This window comes from Aulonocara sp. 'chitande type north' Nkhata Bay, linkage group LG23, assembly GCF_057382095.1.
Source record: "Aulonocara sp. 'chitande type north' Nkhata Bay isolate Kocher_YH1m ecotype deep benthic linkage group LG23, A_spYH_male_GT1.1, whole genome shotgun sequence".
Classification (NCBI taxonomy): Eukaryota; Metazoa; Chordata; class Actinopteri; order Cichliformes; family Cichlidae; genus Aulonocara; species Aulonocara sp. 'chitande type north' Nkhata Bay.
The window spans coordinates 23,684,174-23,704,687 of record NC_141365.1 but is presented as its reverse complement, the minus strand read 5'-3'; the positions used below and the strand labels follow the sequence as shown (position 1 = coordinate 23,704,687).

General features: G+C 40.0%; 1 protein-coding gene across 1 annotated transcript; it reads right to left on the bottom strand.

The window, feature by feature from the left end:
• Positions 1–7,591: 7,591 nt before the first annotated feature.
• On the bottom strand, positions 7,592–10,558 carry LOC147301843 (C-type mannose receptor 2-like). Its single transcript, XM_086282540.1, has one exon. It carries the CDS (start codon positions 10,550–10,552, stop codon positions 9,701–9,703), a length of 852 nt encoding a protein of 283 aa, XP_086138666.1. The 5' UTR covers positions 10,553–10,558; the 3' UTR covers positions 7,592–9,700.
• Positions 10,559–20,514: the final 9,956 nt, after the last annotated feature.

Genomic DNA, 20,514 nt, shown 5'->3' with positions numbered 1-20,514 from the left:
CCCTACCAAGGGCAAGCTTCCCTCAACAACATGACCTTTGTTACTAGGATCAAAGGAACGCACAACCACCTCCACAGTGACAAGGTGGTGATTCACAGAGGGGTATTTTCCATCAATAGTAGGAATTTGTTTTTTGATTTGGCATAAACACATCATCTCTGGTTCACTGAATCACTTTTCCACTAAAGCAACAGACAAAACTCAAAAACAAAATGTACAATGGTGAGCACTAGAGTGTAGCAGAGACCAACATCAAAGACACTTTCTGCTCAGTCAGCTACAGTATGCCATCATGTAGTGATGCTGTGCACTGAAAGTATTTAAGAAAATAGGTCAAGGCTCATATACTTAATGATAGCCTGCAAGATTTTTAAAACAATCTAAATATAATCCGAGAACAGACAAACTAAAGGAAGCTGAGGATATCTGATGTTTGCAAACTACCATCAAATTTGCCCAATGAATTAAAAAAAACAAAACAAAACAAGACCCATGTTCTTCAAGGGTCAGGGGGTATGGGTTTAGCCTTCAGTTTTCAGCCGCTAATTACAATCTCCCTGTCTATATCAGTAAAATCAATCTGCCTCCACACAATACAGGTCAGGCCATGTTAGGTGTTAGGGTTGAAAATTATTAAACAGATTACAAAATTATTAAATAAAGCTCTTTTATTATTTTTTTATGCACAATGCAAATGTGCTCATAAACGTGTTGGTCCTCCGTGTTTGAGGGTAAAAAGCTTTGTCCGGTGCTATGTCTGGATTTTAAAAACTGAAGGGTAGACGTAGAGCGCACAGGGTTTTTCAGCATGCTTACACACCACACTTGAAATTAAAGTAAATAAAATCTTTTAAACAACAGACATTTCTCCCTACTTCCTTGTGAAAAAATTTGAACACGACATAAGCTAGACTATTGACAAATAGCATCTTCAAGAACCCCGGGTGGTCCGTGTGAGTTATTTTTGTTTTACTGAATTTATTTGATTTACTTTTTCTTTTGATTTTATTGACCTATTATTGCTAGTATGAATCACCCATCATTGTTACCAATTTGCTGGAAATCTTAATAATCTCTAATTTTCCTGGGGATTTTAGCACCAGCATTGTGAAACTCTGATGCCTTACTGGCTACATCATCTCACCAAAGGACAGATGACAGCGTGTGCCATGGCACTGCATCTGTCCTTCCACAATGTACAGCAGGGGTCGCCAACCTTTCTGATGATGAGTGCCATCCAAAATTTTGTCAGAAGTCAATGTGCCATATGATTGCATTAGCAATAAACGTAATACCGCTCTATATCAACAGTTACACACTATATAGAACAACTTTATAGGATTATATTTGTTCGCAGATGTAGCCAGCTATCAGCGAATATTTATCAGCTATTTTGAAACAAAAAAGGACACTTTTTATCCATATCAAGAACTCCATAATAGCAAAAATAAAAAAAATAAAAAAAATGCAAATGCTATTTATGGTCTCCACACAACAATGATAAGAAAAATAAACTGGGCCAATATGGCATGTTTGTTAATACAGAGATATGTATGTTAATGTGAACTCTGGTCTCCCACTCAGAGACACAGGTCTCCGAGTGTCCAGCATTCAGACCTGAGGACACTCTCCGTGTGAGAGAAAATCTGCTCACACAGATATGTAGAGCCAAATACTGTCAATAAGGCCTCTGCAATGTTCTGAAGACAGTTAAACTTGTATGCAGAGGTGGGTAGTAACTAGTTACATTTAATCCGTTATATTTACTTGAGTAAGTTTTTGAAAAAAATGTACTTTTAAAGTAGCTTTTTTGCACGATACTTTTTACTTTTACTTGAGTACATTTGTGAAGAAGAAATGGTACTTTTACATTTGCAAAATTCGACGCTTTACTTTTAAAAAATAATTAGTTTAACACATTAGATAACATGCCGCCAGTAGAGTTTCCGGTAACTTTTTTACCAATCAGATGTGGCCATGCAGTCACATGACCAGTCTGAAACTGTGGCGGGCAGAGCGGCCCAAGCGTTTCAAAGTGGCGGACACACGGAAAGAAGAAACATGAAAAATTGAAGAGGATGAACACCCTTGGCCTCATATACAAAGAATGCTTAGCTTAAAAGCAGTACAAAAGAACAGCCATGTCTTCAGTGTCGGTGTCTTCAGCGAGAGCCAAAACAAACCTACTTTTCAGCGTGAAAAAAACTCAGCTCGTGTAACCTGAGCTATATCACGTTATAACGTGATATAGCATGACAAATATATTGTTCTAACAATACACCTTTCACGTTTGAATAATATAATATCACGTTATTACAATATACATAATTATCACGTTCGTACAATATAAATATTATATAGGCTACATCGCAGCTCCAGTCACGGCTTCCATCACTGTCTTTCTCGTCTTTTCCCAGAGTAACAGCCAAACATTGGCTAGCACTGCTTAGCCTTGCACGCGTTCTTATTTTAAACTTAATCTGGAATTCATTGCAAACTGTTTGTGCGGGATATGAATGACAAGATTTTGTTTTTCTACAAGAGTTAGTAAAAAACATCAACAATATGATCAAATCTTCTTGCCAAACATCCACAGCTTGGCAGTGTATACAGCACTATAATGACCAGACCTAATTCTTTTGAAAACCATACATCTTTCCACAGGTCTCAACTTCATCAGACATCACCTAGACTCAGAGCTGGATGAGGCCAGCACAGACAGCGGCCTAACCGACGAAGATGATGGATCCATGGGGTCAGGAAAGCCAGAAGCAGGGCTGGAGAGGTACCTTTCATGACCATTCACTGGAGGTATGGATCTATTGCATGGCTTTCCTCACATCAAGAAGCTGTCCATCAAAATCAATACAGCTCTTCCTGCATCTGGAGCTTGTGAAGGACTTCTCAGTCATGCAGGACTCCTGTTCACTGCTGAACAGTTAGAGCTTCACAGAAAGAACCTTGAGAGCAAACTGCTGCTGAAGCTTAACCATCACTTCACTGAGTAAAGAAATGGCACATTTTTGCTAAATATGCAGAAATAAATGCACACCCATACAATTTTATGGTAAACTGAGCTGCCTTGTATGAACATACGTTGAAGATGCCTTGTTCTAATGTTTTCTCTGAGACTGCTGCCATTTGGAACAAAAATGAATATAAAGTTTACAGCATATCTTGTCACTGGAAATTGTTTGCACTGTTTATATATTTATATTATTTACTGTAGGCATTGGTAAAAAAAGCTTTATGTTGAGGAAAAATGAAATCTGGAAATTAGAATTGTTGTGCCTTATTTTGTTGATGATTTTACATATATTCCTTTTGAAAATACTAAAATTTGTATATTTATTTATTTTTGTTTGTCTGATAGCATTTATTTAAAAAGTAAATCGGACATTTCAAACAGTTACTCACTACTTGAGTAGTCTTTTCACCAAGTACTTTTTTACTCTTACTTGAGTAACTTTTTTTAAGACTACTTTTCACTTTTACTTGAGTAATAATAGTTTAAAGTAATACTTTTTTCGCATCGCTTGAAAAACCTGCCAGCTAGCAGTGTCCCCCTCCCCGGTAGGTGAAGTTATTTTTAGCCAATTACAAGTTGAATCTGGTAGTTGGGGTTGTTAGCTAAGATACAGTCATTAAGAAGTGGCACAACTAATGTGTCTATGTGAGCTAAATTGCAATGTGCACCGCTGGCCCGGCCATTTATTTTTTAATGCACCTTCTCAGATTAATTCACTGCGTGTCGTGCTCAGGGCTGGACTGTGACAAAAAAATCAGCCGGGGCATTTTAACTAGAGACCAGCCCACCAGGTATTATAGGAAAAGCCATAAAGCCTTTGAATGAAAACAAACGCTGTTGTGATAGTGATGTACACCGTCTTGTTGGTATATGTATGATTTCTATACATTTTACATCAAATAAAACTTTGGTTGTAAGATTCAGATAATTATTTATTAAAAGCGAGACATTTTAAATAAGAATAAGAAGGAAAAGTATTTCTTTGTGCCCCCCTTTCCCTGTTAGTGCCCTCCTGTGTAACACGCAGACACTAAAGCGGTTGCGCCATAATGTCATGCTGCAAAAGAAAAAAAAGGACGATTCTTTTAAATACAAGGGGGAGTAAGCGAGTCAGATACCAAGGCACAGAGATGTACGGAGCCCCTCTGATGACATGGTCCAAAAAATTAATAAATTGTGGCCACAAAATACTACTTCGTGCCCTTGAAATGGGTATAACGTGCCCACGAAATACTTATTTGTGACCACGAATTGGGTATAACGTGGCAACGAATTACGCATTTGTGGCAACGAAATAGATAACGTGCGCACATCATATTGACACAATTCCTGGACAGCTGCATAGAGACATAAGCATAAGAGTAGGCTAAACCTATACACCATGGACAGACAGTATGATTGAGTTTTATTTTACGCTGGGAATGAGCTACAAATGCATTTCGAAAAGCCTGGCAATGCAAGGAACCATCATTACGGAGAGACATTTAAACAGGATATTGAGACCCCAGTTGCTTTACAGACATAAGTACGACTTGGACACCAGGAACACCAGGATAGATTTTATTGTCTACCAACTGCAAGGGCCTGGGAAGGATCACGGTTATATATTAAATACAATCTTCTACGTTCACTAAATTCCCTCTAATGTTCGTATGCCACATGTTCATTATGGGTCCACCAGCAGTCCAGGAATTCCTTCTTTAGAGTGGAGTCCACACCAGCCTTGTCTTCGGCAGATGAGGAGGAGCCTCCTATCCTCTTGTCTTTCCACTGGGCCCATCACATCCCTGCCCAGCTTGCATTCTGCACCCGAGTCCGTCCTGCGATGCCACCACAGCTCCCCTTGCGTCGGCACCCTGTAAAATAACAAATAGGGGCCAGAACAATGGTCCCAAGAGGGCCCTGGCTTATAGCCATGGCGACCCTCTCCCAACCCGGCTGCACCCAGTAAACGACAGTGGAGACCCTACTCACAAATGCTGCCACTCACACGTGTTGTCTCCTACTGTCTTTGTAAGTGAATTGAGGGTCATACACAGCTAGTTACAGCTAAATTACAATAATTTGAAATTCTTTATTGCCAGTTATGTGGAACCTAAAGAAAGGTCCTGTTGTAACTTAAAAATCAACTTTTTTAACTTTTTCAACTCTTTTAAAAAAAGATTTCTTTAATACAGTGGAACCCCGACTTACGAATACCCCATTTAACGAAAAATTCAACTTACGAAGGGAGTTAACGCCAATATTTCTGCCTGTGTTACTGCAAAATGCCCGCGTAACGAAAGCCCAGAATGCCTACAATGCCCACAATGCCTTCCGAATCATGTGACAACCCCCTTGGCTTTCGTACTTGCACTTCGCTGTTCCACTTGAACCGATGTATTGTTGTTGCAGTTAACAATTAGCCTATGGCCTATCGTTCACTCAAAAGGCACAATGGGTGCTTTGACTTACGAAAATTTTCGACTTATAAAAGACCCTCGGGAACGAATTAATTTCACAAGTCGGGGTTCCATTGTACATGAAAACCAGACGTTCGTATTAAAGGAGAAAATTTAAACTGTAGAAATCTCAATAATAATAAAAAAAACAAGTTTTAAATATTTTAACCCTTTTATGGTGTTCGGGTCTGTGAGACCCGTGTTCAGTTTTTTTCAAAAGAAAAATTAAACAATTAATTATTTTTTCACGTGTAAATGTGTTGTGTCTTTCCACTCACTCCACTTGATTATAACTGATTTATTTATAACATTTTATATAAAAGAAAAACGAGAAGCACATTAATTCATAAATGTGATCTAACAAAGGTAAAGGGAAAAAATGAACCATGTTTGCTGTTCATATGTCTTGTAATTGGGATGAAGTAAACATCTGTTGAGTAATTTAACATAAAATTGTTTGATAGTGTTAATTTGGAAAGCCAAAACTCTAGCGGGTCCACCAGACCCATGAACACTGGCTGAGTAACAAAAATACGAACACCACACAAGGGTTAATAACAATGAATGAAAGAAGTAATAATGTTGTGTGGGGAAAATTAGGCACAGAGCTGGGTCGCCACGTCACATCGGCCGATCTGTCTCCAGGTTAGGCGTCGCACCCCCACAATTAGGCAGCGGGTCCCTCTTTTCACATGGCCTCCACACATTCCTCCTCATATCTGGGGCCTCTCTCCTCCCAGTGCTCAGCTAGCCTGCTTTTGAAAGGTCTTTGCACAGCTGATAGGCCACCTCTGGACACACCCATGCCTCAGCAGGTGATCCCTATCAGCTAATTTGTCCCATGTGCAGCCAGTCCACAGTGATTAAAACCATGCAATATAAATATCAACATACAAACATGCAAAAGAAACAATAAAATCATGCAAATAAAAAATGCACTCATAAATAGACACTAAAAATTAGAATAAAACCAATGTACAAGATAAATACAGATTTCCACTGTGTGACACCTGCCTCCTGGCAACACTTTGCTAGACCCGCCCCTGCACAGTTACCAGCTGTCAGCTACCTAAAAAAGGATCCTGGTGTAATTTTTCTCTCAGAGACAGTTCATAACTTCCCTTCAACTCATTCATGTCACCTAAAAGGTAAACCTGTTTCTCCATCACCTGTTCAGCTCTGATGATTCAGTAAGGACATCTCCTGGTTTGTTTCCCTCTCACCACATATCCAAACCGACATCATGACCAGCAGGTTTACAGCTGTGGCTCCAGCAAACATCAGCTGATACGAGAAATTAATATGAAATCAATTCTAACAAAAGCTGATCAAGCTTAAACGTGCTGCTGTTTTTTAGCGCGACATCCGCTGGTTTCCTCTTTCTGTCGCAAAGTGGGCGATAAATAAACCAGAGAGAAAAGCCGATCAGCTGATCATTGATCAGTTTCATGATTGAAGTAGCAACAGGAGAGGGAGGGGGGAGAGGATGAGAGAAGAGGAGGCAGCTGCAGCGTAAAGACACAGAATAAATCCAGCTTTGTGTCTTTTTCATTCTAACTGAAGTCCGGGACAAACTTTTCAGCTCAATACGAAACGCGTAATATTTTCTCCGAATACGGGACGATTCCGTATTTTGCAGGACGGTTGGCAACTCTACTAACTAACCTTATGAATAAAATAAAGTTCACTATCAGTAACATCATAGCACCCACCCAGCTGTATAGAAACTCCGTCATACTAGCTAGTACGCAGTACGAGTTATTGTAACTGACTGTAAAAAGTCAGCACAACGATAAACGATAAACTCCACCTAAACTTGGTTTATATCTGACCCAGACAGACTGCAGGTCATAACTTCTTACCTGAAGTTCCAGCGTCCGTCAGCCCATAAAAACGAAAAATCACCGGGCCAGTCCAGCTATGCTCGTGCCATCGGTTAACCCTTCGCGTGCCACCTCCTGTGGTGCTGAACAGAATAAGTGGAAGAAAAATGCATAGATGTGTCTTTGTTGGTTTTTCAGCATTTTTTGTGGAGCACTTTGTGATATTTATCTTGAAAACAACTAGATAAATAAAATCATGTAAGAACAAAAAACTCACAAAACACGTGATATGTGGTTATTTATTTATTTATTTAGATAGTTAGGTGGTTACATATCCATAGGTTACATCCAGAAAGTGACTTCTTATATTGACAGCTTTGTAGTGAGAATCTTGCTTGAACAGATTTTCACTGTGGTAAAGCTTACATTGCAACAAACTGATATCTTCTAATTTCTTCCAATAATTTTTTCCCAAAAAGCAGTTATCTTTGACCCTATGTATTTTACTGTCATTACCAAAATTAGCAACAGTCATTTCTTAATAATTGGTAAAGACATGATTGTCCACATTTCCCTGCATATAACTGCACGTTCTTTGAGGTGCATTTATATTGCATGTTACACAAACAGTGGTCTTGTAAAATCGACCAGCCTGTGTATACACAGTTTTTTTCTTCACTGCCTTTGTTTGTAAATTTCATTTTCATTTTTATGGTTTATCTTTATGCAAAATGAAAGTAAATAAAATATACTGATCCATTCCTCAGTAAGTTGAAACAGGTCAACGGCACACAGTTGCACACAAAGGTAGTTATATAAAGTGTCCAGCAGGTGTCAGACTCAGACCCAGACACAGCCAGCGTCCAACAAGGTAGAGCGTCAAACCTTGCTGGACCTTTTGTAGCCCATATATTGTACCATTATATCTTTAGCCTTTATCTATCCATTGCTAACTATTGACATCAAAACGGACATATCAAAAAAGCATTTTTAATGAAATAGCGAAGATCTCAAAACTCTGAGCAAACTGCGGTCTCTTGTAAAAATCTAGTGGCTTTTGTGCAGAGATAAGCAGCTTTTGTACACATAGGTATTTGGACTCTCTGCACCACTGTTGCTTTTTGTTGCTTTTTAAAAGTCTAGCATAATTAAACGCTGTCACCAGAGATGACGTGTGTTGCTTTGCAAACTTCACAGAGATTCTGTGATTGAACAGCCACTGCAAGTAACACATTCCACAGTTGGCCAACTTCAAAATGTGTCCAGTGTCAAACATACGAGCTTGTGTGACCTGTCACTGCTAAATCATTTTTTATGCAGTTTAGCAATAAATTAACAACCTGTTTGCTCAATGGTGTTTGTTCTGTGCTACATTAAAAATGCTGCTTGAATGTACACCAGTTTCATGTACAGTTTGATGTATAGTTTGAACTATAATCCTACAGGTATCACAGACATAAGGAATTAATCGATACTAGCATGTGTAAGGATGGAAAATTTTAACATATCACTCAAATCTAATAAAAATAGATGTTCTTTTAGTGCATGCTACAAAAAACAAAACAGGAAATTGTGTCATGTGTTCTAAATGTCAGAAAGAGAAATTGGTTTCCTGGGACCTCCCCCAACTAAGCAAGAAATTTAATGATGATATTTGACTTGGATTTTATTTTAACTGGGTTTTTATTTTTAAATCTGCCATAATTTGTAGTGTGATTCTTTCCTTTGCCTGAGAAAATCACACACTGTGTATTTAATAGGCCTAACTGATTCACTAACCGAGCACTTACTATAAGACACCTACTTCTTCTAGAGTTACACTGGTTTGCCTTTCAGATATTGTAGTGAGAGTAAAAGAAAAACTGAAAAAGCAGCCTACTCATCCATCTGTTTACCATGATTATTTCTATTTACAGTAAAAGAACCAAATTCTGTCACAACATAGTTCAATATCTGTTTACTCATCATGAAGCACAACAATTAAAACATTTTGGGAACTGAGTGAAATGAGAGTTTATTATTTTAAAAGATAATCTACCAAAACCAAAAGATTAGCATTATATCAAAAGAAAGAAAGGACAAAAAGCTGACCTGAGTGCAAATAATAGTACTAAACTTAATTCCTCCATCTTCAGCCTGACTTTTTATTAATTTTGAAATATAGACATTACTCTAATCTCGTTTGTATTTACTTATGACATTTTATATACCGGAGTTTGCGTTCTGTGTTTATTGTTTTGATGTTTTCAAGTCTATTCAGCACTCTTTAATTTGATCAAGTGTCCCTTTACCATAGAAAGAAAGAAAAGAATCAAGGAGCAAAACAGAAATTGCAAATGGAAATGAACAACCAAAGTATAGCAACCACAATTATTAAAGGGTAATTCAAATTAATTTTGCAAACTTGCTCAATAGCAAATAAAATTAAGTTTTTTCTCACAGTTATGAGCCCCCCAGACACCTCCACTATTATATACAGTTGCAGCAAGAGTTGCCTCATCTCTCCACAAAGTATTTTCTAAAAAATGATAAACACTTCCAATGCCAGACGTGCCAGAAGAAGCCGAGGTTGTGTCACTGGCCGACCATTCCATTGCCTGTAAGGCGGCACACTCTGCACTCTGGACTTCTGGACATGTTGGTTTTACCCCTGGACCCCAAGATTCGTAGCGCAGCTCCTGGCCGTCCACCCACAGCCAGTCTTTAAAGAAGAAATGCAATCCAATCCAGAAGGGACCTGTGGTGTTTTGCTTTTTCAGTTCTCTCTGTATCAGCAACATCTCGGTCACTGATGCCACACTGGCGAGGTCACTGTAGGTCTTTCTGCAGTACTCCAGAGCTTCCTCCCAAGTCTTTTTCTCATTCACCACTTTTGGACTGTAGCAGAAGAAGGCTATACTGTCAGCTTTTTTTCCATCACTCAGTCCATTTTTATCGATATAGCCATTGGTATCTGTCTGGCCATTGTCGGGTTGCGTAATTGCCCAAGGAACCTCCATTGGTCCACCTCCTGACCAGGTCCAATTATTTGCGTCTGAAATTCTTTGCAGTCCTACCCAGACACGGTCTGAGGGTCTCATCTTCTGAAGTTTGTTCAAGTCCTGTTCATTACTAACAGGGGCCAGGTCTGTGTGCTTTTCCCGGCAGTAATTCTGAGCGTCTTTCCAAGTCTTCTGATCTTCGATGTAAATGTACTTACTCTTACTAAAAGTCCCAGACAAATTCAACAGGAACAGGATGTAAGTGAAGAGTCTGTCCATTGTGCTCTTGGATTTAAAAAGATTTGGGAAATCTGTTGTGGAGCTGTCACCTTTTATGCTTGTCCTTCAGACATGCATTTGCATATAGGTCGGCCCTTTCATTCTCTTAACCACACAATAATCACAAGCTGAGTGAGAAAACACAGCTGCTTTAACGTTCTTCTTTTTTTGACAGCCCATAAAACTGCTTACAGGGCCCCGAACCTGTCCCAGCATTAAATAAACAAGTAAAATAGGTAGCTAAGGCTGTATAAAAAAAGACTTAAAGCATTTTAAGTAAATTCACAGAAATTATTTTTAACCACACAAATATTTCCTGACATAAATCTAAAGGTTCTTGGAAGAGGACGCCCTAAACAAATTTAAGAATTTGCTTAAGGCAAAGCACAAGGGATGGGTGGCAAACAAACAAACCATATTATTCTGCAGTGAGAGCAAGTCGTTTTTTATATTGTCATAGCATTTCACTGGAAAATAAATAAAGAGATAAAGAGAAATTATTTAAGGAGAAATTGAAGCCATATCACTTCAGTTCAAGTTAACTTTACATATATATATATATATATATATATATATATATATAGTTATTTAGTTATTTATTTATCTATAAAAGAATATATTTTGTACATACTGGACAGGTCACCACCAGTCTGTTGCAGGGCAAAGACAGACAGACAGAACACCATTGTGACAAAACAACTACACCTGTGGCCAATTTAGATGCACAAATATGTGTTTTTGATTTTATTTTGATACTATATTAATTTCAGATCAATTTAATTTCAGTTATATAGATTAAAGATTCAAAGTGTTCATTGTCATATTTACAAAGAAAAGCATTTCTCTGTACAATGAAATTCTTTCTCTGCTGTCCACACACAGATGCCTGTTAATATGTACAGATAGAACTAGAACAGATAAATACAAATAGTATGAACAAATAAATTGAGACAAAAAAAATAAATACATTTGTGTGCAAAAGAGCTCTGAGCTTAATATGCTGGTTCGATATGTAAAATGACCTGATCTGCAAAAATTATTATTACTGTTAAAACAGGTCAGCTGTTCAAGAGTCTGATAGCAAACAAATCAACAGTTGCCTAAAGGTGCAGAAATATAGAAATATAACAATACAGAAAATTCCCAGATTACAGACAGGATGATGGTGAAACAGCACAGGTAAGACTCAGCGACTTAGCCTCCCTTTTTATTTTTTATCTATTAACATATCAGCACTAATGGTGAGGTATATTTCCCAAAGTTGTTAGGACAAGAAAAATAAACAAATTTAGAATTTTCTTAGGGTAAAGCATAAGTGCTGCCTTACTTCACAGTAGATATGCAAAACGCATGTTTGTATAGCAAGTCAAATGAGTATTTCAGTGTCTTTCTTGGGAAACAATCAAAGATCATGAGAATAAATTTAGAAAGGAGAATAGGAAATACAGCTTTACATTTTTCACACTGATAAGATTTTGAACAAAATACAGTGTTTAAATACATTTGTGTGTAGTAGCAGCATTTAATTTAAGTTGCCTTACCTTTTTTCTTGTGGTTGCTTTTTTTAAGTTCTGTTATTACTACACTTTCATGAGTTTTTTCTTTTTTCCCTATTTCCTATTTTCATGATTGTCTTTTCACTTTTACATTACTGTCTAAATTAACTTTCATTTTATTCAGTAAAAGGACTAGATGTTACAATCCCTGACAATGACATACGCAAGTTTTTGGGAGCTAGACACCTGAGGACCAGGTTGTGTCTCCATGTGTATCTGCCCTGAGTAAGGCTAGTCCTACAACCAACTAAGATGTTCTTGAGTGTGGCTGGGACTGTAAACAGGGGGCAGGCTGGGTCTTTTCCGAACCTCTAGCATGTCTGGCTGTTTCCTCTTGTCGACGCACCTTCTCCACTACCCTTTTTTGAAGTTACAGATGCCTGTTGCCACAGAGGTGTTACTGCTCCAAGACCAAATCCTCCTGTGCCCTGTTGGATGTGACCAACCACGTCATGTTGCCGAAGAGCAGATTTGGCCTGTAGCTTAGATGTGGCTGGAGTCCACTTCCTCCCTTGCTAGGGTGGGAGCAGTGCCTCTTAAGCCTCGCTTTTGCACATTTAAACCCCTCTACCTGGCAATGACAGTATCCCGTCGCTATAGAGTGCAATGCTGCTGAGGCATTTGAGAAGTCCGAGCCACTTCTTAACGTAGGAGCTCACTAGCCTCTTTAGTCGATTGCATGATTAAGTGAGACCTCATACATTGTCAATGGCCACAGTAGTCTGCGTAATAACCTAAATTGAAAGCACCAGAGCTTCAGTTTTCCTGGGAGTGCAGTGTTGTTAATCCGCTGGAGATCATTAGCCAAGTTCTGCCTTAGTTGTTCTAGTTGCCAAGTATCATTGAGGTCTGCATTATACCACCGTCCCAGGCTCTTTATGGGCTTCTGTAATACTGTTGGAATTTGTTCTCCACTGATATAGAATTGATTGGCTGTCAGTTTTCCTTTTATGATGGAGATGCTGCGAGATTTACTTGGCTTAAACTCCATTCTTGCCCATTCAATGTTTTCCTGGAGCTTCTGTAGCAATCGCCTAGTACATGGTTTTGTTGTTGCAATGATGGTCATGTCATCCATGTAGGCTCTAATGGGAGGAAGACGAAGGCCACTCTAAGCTGAGCGCGTGAGCAGTCGCGCACTGCTCACATGGTCTCACAGAAAATCTGCGCTGCGCACACAAAAAAATCCAGTCTGAATTGGAATTAAAGTAAATACATGTATTTATTTTATTTTGCTGATTTTCTGTGCGTGGAGACTGTGTTAGCAGTGCGCAATTTCTCACGTGCTCAGCTTAGAGGGAACAGTGCTCTTGAGTCTCTCACCTACCACTACCCACCGAGATGCCCGCATGACCAACTCCATTGCCATGATAAATGCCAGAGGGGAAATCTTGCAGCCTGTCATTAACTCCAATTCCCAGGTGCTGCTAAGCTGGTCACCAGGACATAAACACTCCACGGCTGAAGATTTATTTAAAGCACATAAAATGCATTTTATTGAAGAAAAGAAACAATGCGTGGGGTTGGAGAGTCCAGTCTTGAAATCATATGGACAGTCTCTTTAGGTTGGAAGAGAATCTGTGTTTCCTGAACTGTAGGACAGCATTACAGTGGGGCAAAAAAGTATTTAGTCAGCCACCGATTGTGCAAGTTCCCCCACTTAAAATGATGACAGAGGTCAGTAATTTGCACCAGAGGTACACTTCAACTGTGAGAGACAGAATGTGAAAAAAAAATCCATGAGTCCACATGGTAGGATTTGTAAAGAATTTATTCGTAAATCAGGGTGGAAAATAAGTATTTGGTCACCTCAAACAAGGAAAATCTCTGGCTCTCACAGACCTGTAACGTCTTCTGTAAGAAGCTTTTCTGTCCCCCACTCGTTACCTGTATGAATGGCACCTGTTTGAACTCATCATCTGTATAAAAGACACCTGTCCACAGCCTCAAACAGTCAGACTCCAAACTCCGCCATGGCCAAGACCAAAGAGCTTTCGAAGGACACCAGGAAAAGTATTGTAGACCTGCACCAGACTGGGAAGAGTGAATCTACAATAGGCAAGCAGCTTGGTGTGAAAAAATCAACTGTGGGAGCAATCATCAGAAAATGGAAGACATACAAGACCACTGATAATCTCCCTCGATCTGGGGCTCCACGCAAGATCTCATCCCGTGGGGTCAAAATGATCATGAGAACGGTGAGCAAAGATCCCAGAACCACACGGGGGACCTGGTGAATGACCTGCAGAGAGCTGGGACCAAAGTAACAAAGGTCACCATCAGTAACACACTACAACGGCAGGGAATCAAATCCCGCAGTGCCAGACGTGTTCCGCTGCTGAAGCCAGTGCATGTCCAGGCCCGTCTGAAGTTTGCCAGAGAGCACATGGATGATACAGCAGAGGATTGGGAGAATGTCATGTGGTCAGATGAAACCAAAGTAGAACTTTTTGGTATAAACTCAACTCGTCGTGTTTGGAGGAAGAAGAATACTGAGTTGCATCCCAAGAACACCATACCTACTGTGAAGCATGGGGGTGGAAACATCATGCTATGGGGCTGTTTTTCTGCCAAGGGGACAGGACGACTGATCCGTGTTAAGGACAGAATGAATGGGGCCATGTATCGTGAGATTTTGAGCCAAAACCTCCTTCCATCAGTGAGAACTTTGAAGATGAAACGAGGCTGGGTCTTCCAACATGACAATGATCCAAAACACACCGCCCGGGCAACAAAGGAGTGGCTCCGTAAGAAGCATTTGAAAGTCCTGGAGTGGCCTAGCCAGTCTCCAGACCTCAACCCCATAGAAAATCTGTGGCGGGAGTTGAAAGTCCGTGTTGCTCGGCGACAGCCCCAAAACATCACTGCTCTTGAGAAGATCTGCATGGAGGAATGGGCCAAAATACCAGCTACTGTGTGTGCAAACCTGGTAAAGACCTATAGTAAACGTTTGACCTCTGTTATTGCCAACAAAGGTTATGTTACAAAGTATTGAGTTGTATTTTTGTTATTGACCAAATACTTATTTTCCACCCTGATTTACGAATAAATTCTTTACAAATCCTACCATGTGGATTCATGGATTTTTTTTTTTCACATTCTGTCTCTCACAGTTGAAGTGTACCTCTGGTGCAAATTACTGACCTCTGTCATCATTTTAGGTGGGGGAACTTGCACAATCGGTGGCTGACTAAATACTTTTTTGCCCCACTGTATATAACTTCTTGTATGTGTCGAACAGCATGCCAGACACAGCAGTGCACATAGTCGTGTAGTAATGTCAACTAAAGTATAAAACTTGTAATTCAGCATTAATGTTTTCATATTAGTTGTCACACTGGCATTCCAATTAATGCGAGGAGTTAATGTCACTCCTCGCACTATGTTTCAAATATTTTTTATTAGACGGAAGAACAAATTAGATGCACTTATGCCTCATTTTTTTGTTTTTCAGTACCTCCATAATAATAACAATAATAGTAAGTGTGCCTTGCATAGGGAACTTAATGATAGAGATGGTACTACTAATAATAGTTGAAATAGTAACAATTATAATAATAGGGGTGGCCATGTGGTTAGCACTATTGTCTCACATCAAGAAAGTCTTGAGTTGAATTCCACCATCGGGGTCTTTAGTCCAAAGACATGCAGCTATGAGGATATTATTATTAACCTATCAACCATTATTAACCTATCATTAATAACCTATCCTCACTAGCTGAGTGAGCTATCACTCATGCCATGTTGTGACGTCAGCCAGTGACGTATGAAATATAAACATGAGCTAGATACATGAACATGCCCGGAACAGAATCATGAAATACACCCATACTCAGGAACTACAACATAATTAACTTATTCTTTCATAGAAACAAATAAGTCCAAAACCATACTCAACAACCTGTGCCAGCAGTGCATGGACCATGACACCGAACCATTGAGCTACCTTTTCTTCTAAACATCTTACACTTTGTTACGATCCAATGTTGTCAGTGTTTTGTGTTAGGCGTGACTGTTATGTGTTTCCTGTTTTACTTTGAAGGTCTGTCTTATCTCAGTGTGTTCAGTTTACGCTTCCTTGTCTAGTCAGTTCTGATTTGCCCCAGCTGTGTTTCCCTCCTGTTGTCCATTCCCTGATTGCTCCCTCTATGTATTTAAGCCCTGTGTTTCAGTTTGTCATGGTTGTGATCTCCTCCCGTGTTGTAAATAGTTTGTCGTATATAGATGTAAATACTAGGGGTGCAACGATACACAAAATTCACGGTTCGGTTCGATACTTTGGTGTCACGGTTCGATAATTTTTCGATACAAAAAAAATATTCATGCCTTTTTAATTTGTCATTTATTAAAATTATAAATATATATTTTAACTCAAAAGTACAGTTTTTAAATTTAATGTTGCTGAAACAAAAGTAATTAAAAAAATAAATATATCTCAGTGCTCTCAAAATTTCAAAATCCCTGGTAGCCCATCGGGCAGGGACTCTTCAGTTTTTGGTAGCCCAAAATAAATGTAAGTAGCCCGAATAAAAAAGAGAGCAATTTTTTGATTGATGTTGTGTTTCCTTTACAATATTATACATTAAAGTATAATATTGTAAAGGAAACAAAACATTAATCAAAAAATTGTTGAAAAACAAATTACAATTGAATCAGTCTGTGTCAGATCCTGAATATGAAATTTCCACTGAAGTCACGGGTAAGAGACAAGTGGAACCAAGATCTAGGCCATTTGCTTTTTGAAGTTTGCAAAGACTGCTAAATTGTGCCAGTGGTAGTTCACTCTTTGCAACATAGTACGCTGTTCTAAACAGATTTTTCAGGTTTATTTTTAGTATGTTATTTGCAATTGGTGTTTGTTCCGGTAAAGATATTGCAGACTCAGCAATAATGCATTTCTTGCATTTCTCATGGGTTCTAATGGGGGCCTTTCTTAAAATGACTGGTCCCAGTAACAAAGGCACTTGTCAACTCAGAGATCGAGAGAGAGAAAACCAACAACACACCCGGCAGAACATTATGTTATTTACACGGGTGCACATAAGTGGTCCGCATGTGCGCATTCGCTGTCAAAATAAAAGACGCGCACCAGATAAGAAGTTGCAACGCGCGTTTGCGTCCATGTAAAAAGCACTGTTTTTGTCCGCTAGAGTGGGCACATTCCGCACCACATCTCTGTGCGTTCATCATTTGTTTGAAGCCAGCTCACCTCCTGCAACCACTTTTCTGAGAATACGTGCTTCTTTTGTGGTTCGGACTCCTTCTGACATTTGTTTGGAGGTGGAGGAACTCCAAAGTAATTGCTTAAAGGAGCTTGCTTCTTTGACATCTTTAAGAGTTCTAAGCAAATGTCTGTCCTCCTCCAGAAAATCGTATGTACGCAAACACGCGTTGCAACTTCATATCTTGTGCGCGTTTTTTTTATTTTATTTTGACAACGAATGCGCACCTGCGGACCACTTATGTGCAGCCCCGGTTATATAGCTCGTCATATTGCAGCCACAGAAATTCTTTTGTCCATGAAACCATAAAGCTGCACTTTCTTTTTGCCTTATAGTCTGATTTGTCATAACTTTTCCGTTTTGTGGTAAGCTTTTCTTTGGCTGTCACTTCTTCACCCTGACCTGTCTTATTTGACTCAGCAGAACTAAAATATATATCCTGCTGCTTTTACACGCGCACTCACATAAGCTCAGCGATTCTCTGCGCGATCAACCTCTCACATGTTTAAGCTTGCTGCGGGAGATTTCACTTGTCATGTTTGCATAGTAAGCTAACGATTGATAAGACGATGTCAGAGGAATTGGTGCGCAAATTATCATCACTCACCAATCAGTGCTGTCGCTCTCTATACACAGTTCGCGCGATTGCAAAGTGAAAGCAAAAAACAAGCGCAAATTCAAAAGCGATTTCAATATGTCACATATTGACAGTGGCTCACCGATGCCAATAGCCTGACGGGCAGGGCAGAGATAGATTTTGGTAGCCCGACTGGAAAAATCGCTAGCCCCGGGACGTCGGGCTAGCGATATTGCAAGCCCTGTATCTGATTGAGGAATCACTCATCTTTGGAAAAGAGAGTTTATTACAGAGAAATGGCTCTTTCCAAAATAAAAGCAATACTATACGCTTCTTCTGGGCTATATTCTCAGCAGCATATTGTAGCGGGTCAGGGCTGTTCGGGGCAGCGTTCTTCTGCAGATGTCAATAAACGGCTGTGCTCCCTGGCTAGCTCACGGGAAGCAAGACCAAACGACACCTCTGTCTCCTCCTTGTCTGAGCTTGCCACATTGGTGTCAGAAGTGGGATGATGGTGGCACCCCATGTTCTGACCCGAGTGACTTTTCCCCCGCCGGTCGTGACCGGCCGGTGCGCCAAAAGAAGGCACCTGGACATTTGCAGGACTTTGTGTGGGGTAATGGGGTCGTCGGGGACGACTGACCCCTTAGGTGGGGGCTATGTAGCGGGTCAGGGCTGTTCGGGGTTCTGTTTGTACAGTTATGTTTTGTTTATGTTGCCATAGTGACGGGTGACGCCCTCTCGCTGCGACGGTGTGTCCTTCCGGGGTCAGAGGGCGCCCTGTGTGTTGTTGTTGTTGTTGCTGTGCGGTTGCCGCGCTGAGCAGTTAGCTAGCGGCAGTGTTCTTCTGCAGATGTCAATAAACGGCTGTGCTCCCTGGCTAGCTCACGGGAAGCAAGACCAAACGACACCTCCGTCTCCTCCTTGTCTGAGCTCGCCACAATATTAAACATATCAGGTCCCCATAAGGAGAATCATGTGCTAACGGCTGTCTAAATGACTCGGGTAAAGTTTGTAGCATGCATGCTTGTTGTTTTTGTCTGCTTCCACTTGTCTTTGCACTAGGATGATGTCGGCGTAAATGTGCAGTCATATTCGTTGTGTTCCCACTAGTGCTGTCAGCGTTAATCTCGTTGAAATGACGTTAACGCCACAACACGGCAAATCTCCGTTAACGAGCTACCCCTGATGCGTGGGGCTAGACGGCCAACACGTTAACGAGCTAACTGCGCTAACACACTAGTTCCCACCCATGTAATTGAGCATTGCGTGGCACATCCAACATACTGTTTTACTTTAGTCCATGACGCGCTTACCTTCAGGGTCATACGTTACATGAAAACCAAAATAATTCCAAACGCCAGATCTGAATGAGGGTGGGGAGGTTCAATTTGCCATGTTGCAAGGAGAGCTTAACTTCTGTCTCGCTAGCTTGCCCTGCGCTCTTCCTTCTGACAATGCTGTCTGTGTTGAAAGCTCAGTGGATCTGCGCTCGACAGTGCAGCCTAGGCGGAGTAGTCGAACGCAGATTCACTGAGCGCTCAACACAGACAGCATCGTCAGAAGGAAAGTTGATAAAATAAATTACAAATTTTGTATTGTTCGATACATATGCATACCGAACCGAAAGCACTGTATCGAACGGTTCAATATCGATACGAGTATCGTTGCACCCCTAGTAAATAGTTGTCGATACTTTTTTTTTTTTACTTGGTAGCTGTAGGGGTGAGAAGCCATTTTTCTTTGGGAACCTTTTCTCCTGTTTTTGGTTAGGGAGGCAGGTAAGACACCTTTAATTTTCGTTTGGGGTTTTCTGTGAAGGTAAGCCAGCTGCATTTCATTTCTAGAGTTTATGTTTGTTGTTTTGGCCATGCTCACCCTGATGCCTGCTACCTTTTGGGACTCAATAAACTGACTGGCTGTTGTGAAATCCGTGGTAGCTGTTTTTTGTTGGTTCATCCTCCTTGAGAGCAGGGAGTGTGGGGGCATTTTTCCTTATTTTTATTTTCCTTATGTTGCACGCCAGTTTTCCCTGGGCTGGGGTGTAACAGCTTAAATGATGCCCTTTTCAGTGCAATCTGGAAATACAGAAGAACTGATGAAGCCCAAGGTCAATGACAACAAGCACAACAACCAAATTTTTAAAATTTGCTTAAGGAAAAGCACGAGGGTTGATTAGGTTCACAGGACACAAACAAATTATATTGTTGGTTGACAGGACAAAGTTGTTTTCATGTTACATCATCGTACTTGGAGAACAAATGAAGATGACAAGAGAATAAATTTAAGTTTCATCCTGTCAAAATGTTTATCATGCACTGACTGAACTAGTCTCTGGGCATCCGACAAATAAGTTTAATAAGTCCAAGAAGCAAATATGAAAATAATAATAACAAGAGGAACCTAATAAACAGAAGAACTAACATGGCAACTTAGAATGAGCTTTTGGATCACTAGATGAACCTAACCTAAATAATGAAAACAAAATACAAGGACTAACAAATCTTAGCTAATAATAGCAACAACAAAAAGTTAACATATCTTCAATACTTCTATAAGAACTCAACAATACATGAACTCAAAATGCTTGGTCAGAGACCCAGCCCA